Source organism: Lingula anatina, chromosome 1 (assembly GCF_051362555.1).
Source record: "Lingula anatina isolate TDL-2025a chromosome 1, LinAna3.0, whole genome shotgun sequence".
Taxonomy (NCBI): Eukaryota; Metazoa; Brachiopoda; class Lingulata; order Lingulida; family Lingulidae; genus Lingula; species Lingula anatina.
The window spans coordinates 52,855,168-52,861,167 of record NC_141767.1 but is presented as its reverse complement, the minus strand read 5'-3'; the positions used below and the strand labels follow the sequence as shown (position 1 = coordinate 52,861,167).

Genomic DNA, 6,000 nt, shown 5'->3' with positions numbered 1-6,000 from the left:
CTCCAGTTAACAGTGGTGATCATCTCTGTCTTTGTTGTGGTTCTCATTACTTTGTTCAATACCTTCGTGCTCGACTCGAATAGCCTCGCAATTTATGTTGGGATTAGAAGAATTATGTAGTCCTTCGTCATTCCGGTACACGGCCTTATTACTCGTTGTAATGGAATTTATAATTAAAAGACAAACCTTTGAACCATTTTTGCTTAAAGAAACGTTAGAAATGGCGGTTTCTTTATCTAATAATCTAGTTTTAGTAAAAGGTATAGTAGGTACTGTATTTTTCACTGACAGACCAGATACTTTAACCTGCGCCAGCCCTTAAGTGCAGAATGCCAAGCGGGGAGACATCAAATGTCGTTTAAGAACGGCTGGTATGTCTTGGACGGGTCGAACCCACGTCTTCCTTCTCACACGCACATACACACACACACACACAAACACACACACACGTCAGCGCTGATGAACATATATCAGCCCTCACATTAATGAGCTATCATCAAGATCGTGATGTAAAAACATTGCTATTGTTGTGAATTCCGCATTCATTGGCTGTGTTTTAGATAAAGACTCGTACGATATTTGTTATATCTCATTGGATAACTTGCAAATGCCTTATCCATGGCATCATACTTACCATGACTCTTGACAAAAGGGGTGCTGACTCGTACAAATGCATTATTGAAAAAAAAGCAGGCAAAGAAAACAGACATAAAATGTGGCCATGTCTAGTAGAATTTCTGACAAGAAACTATTTTCTTATTATGAAAATGAAATTATTTATTCGCCCATTTTAAATTATACAATACAGTTGTTTTTCTAGAATGATAGGCTGATAGCCAAGCTTGTGTTCGCGTCAAAGTGATTCAAACAAAACGATGTTGATAAGAAAAAGTCCATGACGTGAATATTTTTAAACTTAAAAGTTAAGTAAACTAGATTTTATGTAAGTAGGATCAAAAGACATAGCTCAAATATAATCAATATTCCCAAATGATAATTTAAAAAGAATCAATTATTTGGTTCGGACAAATAATTCAGTATGTCAAGACGCTGGCATTTAATGGCGTAATCTTCGGGAGTATTTCCATAGTTATCTTTGATGGTGAGATCAGCGCCATATTGGACAAGAATTTTGAAGGACTCTAACCAGCCGTCTCTGGCAGCATCATGGGCGGGGGTAGTCCCTGTGGCTGGGTCCGGCTTATTTGGATCTGCTCCTCTTTCTAACAGATATTGCACTAGTTTATTGTTGCTCTTGTTGCACACCTTCATAAAAGAAATAATAATTATAAATAATAATGATAGTAGTAGTAATAATGGTAGCAGTAGTTAGAAAAATCTTAGATGCATTCATTGCAACGATCAGTTCTTTTTCATTACTTAAGCATAAAAGACAGCAACCCAATTGTTCTCCAGTATCACGGTAGTATTTTATAGACCTTGCATCAACGATTGACCCTATCATATCTTTGATATGTCAGGCAGAATTCTTATTCGGGGTAACGTTTTTGGTGCATTTACAGGCCGAAATCTCTCAACGAAATACATGTATTTTATCTCCTCATTAACCCAGACGAGAGCATAGGTAAAGGACAAACACAAGTATGGTGTTCGAAATTTGATCGGTGCCCGGTGGCCGCTTTTATTGAAAGGTCCTTCTAGTTCAGGAATGGTGTAAAGTTATTGTATAGCATTAAATGACGTTGAGTAATAAAAATTACGTAATGTTGCAGCATTAATAATAAATATTCAAACAAATGGTGCACATATTTTCATTTGTGGGGCTGCAAAGAGGCCAACTATTGTATATTGTTTTTTTTTCTTATATCATTGCTGTTTCTTTTTTAAATATTAATTTAACATCCTTTATGCGAAAGACAAAACTCCACGTATATAAGTGATATAAATCCGGAAGTTTACCATATTGTCGAGAAACGTGTAAGTTTTACGAAAAAGAAATCATTGTGCTCAGCTCCTACAAAAAAAAAATAATAATAATAAAATAAATAAATAATAATAATAATAATAAATAAATAAATAAATAAATAAATAAATAAATAAAATAAAATAAAATAAAATAAGGAGCACTGAATTCCAGGCCAACATGTACATCATTTACATGCAAATTCCATCCGAATCGATAATGTATAACAATAATAATATATTGAGTTTTTACTTAAAGCATCACTTTAGGCCTATACTAATTCGATACAATCAGCATGCACGGCCATGACTGATAGAGCAAATATTAAAACTTAGAAAACCCATGAATGAGTCATGATTTATAAATGTAGCACATGCGCAACATTGGTTCCGGAGGCAGATACATGTTTTAATGCTGTATGAAGATCATATTTTAATTTAACAGCATATTTTCATGGTGAGATCAAATCACTTTATTTAAGTCAGCTTGTTTTGGTTTGTAACCAGTGAGAGCGTTGAAGCCACATGCACATCGTGTTCAATGTAGATAACTTGAGCGGATCAACACTGCCAACCACAAAGAAATGTAGAAAATCCAACGGTAATTGGACAAACGCCATGTAATCAGTAACATTGTCAGTAAGAATGTTAAGAATGGTGACATTCTTTACAAGGTCGTTGCGGTTTTAACTGCTTGCAACAGTCAGATATTTGAAGAGACATCTAGACCTGTGACGGGCAATGGGACGCTCTCAATAGTGCTGTTCTATTTTCAATATGCAGTCACAAAAATCGGACAGAACTTGTATTTTACTTCTCTATATTACTGGCACTTTTATAAGTGTTGGAATTGATTTATCTAAGCCCATCAATAAACATGCCTTTATCTTTTAAAACATATGTTTACAATGCGTTTGTTAACAACGACATCCGGCAGGTGACTGAGATGGCCCTGTTCTTCCGTTTGCATATTGATAAGGTAAAATGGCCGACTGTTTGTAGCGGTTGATTCGCAAAAAGTTGAAGCTTTATATTAAAATGATACGTGATACATGATTTGTAATATGACAAGACTGTAAAATAGTGACATGAATGCATATTTGAATCTTTCTTTTTCGTTCCTTTTTCTGTTATAACACGGCTTCGCATGTGGTGTATGTTAAAGTGACAAGTACCAATGGACTGGCTTCTTTGCACTGGTTCTTAGAATAAACTGAAATATGATTTTAGACCCTTTGTACTTATAAAAAAATGCATATCAGAATAAAATATTTTCTTGATACATAGTAGTTGGAATACCATATTTATAGCCTGGGAAAGGGGATTTCCCAACCAAAACTAATGTTTATGCCCTCTGGCGGCATTTATTTAAAATTTTGCTACAGACTGCTACATGAACAAGCACCAGTCTGACAGCAGTATGACATTAACAGAAACTTGTAATTATATTGATATCAGTTTAAATTTAGAGAGCCTAATGGTAGCATATCGGTTTGTGATTTACTTGAGAGAAGCGTGTAGATCAAAGAGGAGGAATGAATTTCCAAGCAACATTTGACCGTTAGGATATGTGGCGGTTACATTGATGTAAACATACGATTTTCAATGGACTTACTGAATATATAAAAACCAATGGGCCTTCCAGTCTTTGTCGTAAGTATGATACTAATTAAAAAGGACTGAAAACGAAAGGAATAATACATTTGACAGTTGAGAGGAATCGAACTTACATCCCTCGTAAACATACATATGGATACCAGGTTACCTTAGTACTGCTGCAAAGGTACGTATACACTTTTGACAGGCAAAATACAATTGGTATATGTTGTCACTCTAATATTCAATTAGCTTAATTTTTTAATTGCATGTATAATTGTATAAAGATAGGTGATGACTATGACTATATAATAAAGGCCTGTTATAAGCTTTACTTGGATTTCTAACAAAAAAGATGTGCAATTGTTGTAAATAGGCCTACAACATGGAAATGAAAATGTTTCCCTCAAACCCCCTTAGAATGAGTTTTGTCCACATTTTTTATAAAATTTCCCCTCCGTTTTGTTATTAATAACCATTGCTCCTTCTTGACCTTAAATGCAACATAGAGAAAATATTTCCATTTAATATGGACAGAAATTGTAAATAAGAGGTAAGGAATTGGTTTAGCCATGTCTTAAAACACAACACATCGATCTGAGACACAACGACCTGTGAAATAATCTATTCACTTTGTTTATGGAAATAAAACTGAAAAAGATGAAACAAATTACAGCGTGCTTGCTTATAAGTATACATGTAGACCATGACAAAACAGCTTTGTAGAAAAAATACACCGTACTCAGTGGCGGATCCAGGATTATTTGAAGGGGGGAGTCCGTTTTTAGGATTGACAGGCCGCGGGTACGAAGCCGATCCTCGCCCCACCTCCCCCCTCCTTAGCGTGGGGTTCGGTTCGCCCGAAAATATTTTGGTATTTAAGAGGGCGAACGGAGCCTTTTGATACGGTTTAGAACTATGATTCAGCTAGTCAAAGTTCTAATTTCAAGAGGGGACCACTGTTTTTTTTTTTTTTTTTTTTTTTGTTTTTTTTTTTTTTTTTTTTGTCAGAAATCGAAGGGGGAGTCAGACATCCCCCTAAATCTGCCACAGGTATTGATAAAATTAAATATAAAGGAGACATTTGCCAGAGGGAGTTTGAATTTAATATTTTATATAGGTATGATTCAGAGAATAGAACTTTTTTGAAATTTTACAGAAATGATACCAATGATATATACATGTATGTTGTTTACAAACTTTTGTTTTATTCTCCGCTGATGACTTATAATTTCTACAAATGATTATTTCATCTTTTCTTTTGTAATAATGATGATTATGATGATTATGTAACCCAAAAAAATATGATTGGCTTTATTATCAATATTTTTAGAAATGTACGGATTTAAACTCATATTATTTGACTCCAACTTTTGTTCACACTCTTGATTTGATGGTAAATATCAACTGAGGAGATGGACTCATATTAAATACAGTTCATACTAAAGGCATATCGTCATACTTTAAAAGTGAAATAATAAAAAAATATAAAGATATAATTAAAATGTTTAAATGTTGAAGTAGAATTAAAACGTTAAAATGTTGAAGTAGTTTGGTCGTGAATTTTAGAAAAGGAAAAAAAAACGCTTTTTAGATGATTTAAAGAATATTTTCGAAATAAACAAAGAACGAAATGCTTACCTGAATGGCAGTTCTTTTAAACTGATTTTCTCCATTAATGTCGACATTCCTCGCTTCAATTAAATTTTGCAGTTTGTTGACATCGCCTTTCGCTGCAGCAGTGGTTAGTATTTCGATTCTTTCATTTTCTGCCATAGTTTAATTACCTGCAGAACGTTGTACAAAAAAGAAAAGTAATCATTTGCAAAAAGCTAGGAAAAAACAGCAGAAAATGCGCTTTCGATGCCTCAAATAATAACTAATGAAAAAGAAATTCTGGGATCAGAAGGTCGTGTTTGTTAGGAGATTTCTTATTGGTTATGCAAAACACGTGATAAGTGTACTGTCATTCATCAAGGGACTGTCCCAAATTTAAGAAATTGTTCATGATCGTACATGTACATAGTTTATTACTTGAATTTAAGTGAATGGTAAACTTTAACTAAAGAACTACCAGCTCTCGCCGGGAAGTGGCATTTTTTTTTTTTTTTGTTGTAAAAAATACTAAAATATTCATTTCTTCTGCACTTTTATTTACTAGCACAGAAGGCAGAGCTGTTTCTCTACAAACGGGGGAGAATCAAAATTTTTAGGATCTCTGTAAACAGATTTGGTCAGAATTATTTCTGTTAATTGGCACAGTCCCTTGATGACTGTCAATACACCAAACACGTGTTTTGCATAACCAATAAGAATGCTCCTACCAAAAACGGGAAAAAGTAAGAAACACACGTACATTCATTTATTTGTTATCAATTCAGGTATTGTAAGTACATTTTCTGTCAATTTTTTGGGCTTTTATGTAAGTGGTTACTATTCTTTTTGTTCACAGGAGTATTGGTAGTGAAACTACTTTCCTCT

At 34.0% G+C, this 6,000-nt stretch overlaps 1 protein-coding gene across 1 annotated transcript; it reads right to left on the bottom strand.

Moving 5' to 3' along the window:
• Positions 1-769: 769 nt before the first annotated feature.
• Positions 770-5,716, bottom strand: LOC147764783 (cyclin-dependent kinase 4 inhibitor B-like). The gene is made up of 2 exons (XM_086998703.1): positions 5,161-5,716; positions 770-1,266 (listed from the first exon to the last, which is right to left on the bottom strand). The coding sequence occupies exons 1-2, from the start codon at positions 5,293-5,295 to the stop codon at positions 1,009-1,011; spliced, it is 393 nt and encodes a 130-aa protein (XP_086854829.1). The 5' UTR covers positions 5,296-5,716; the 3' UTR covers positions 770-1,008.
• Positions 5,717-6,000: the final 284 nt, after the last annotated feature.

What these genes read in the sequence shown, in the direction of transcription:
- LOC147764783 (XM_086998703.1), bottom strand. Translation starts at nt 5,295, where the DNA reads ATGGCAGAAAATGAAAGAATCGAAATACTAACCACTGCTGCAGCGAAA. An exon ending in TTAAAAGAACTGCCATTCAG is followed by an intron (nt 1,267 to 5,160) that starts GTAAGCATTTCG and finishes TCTTTTATGAAG; the next exon opens with GTGTGCAACAAGAGCAACAA.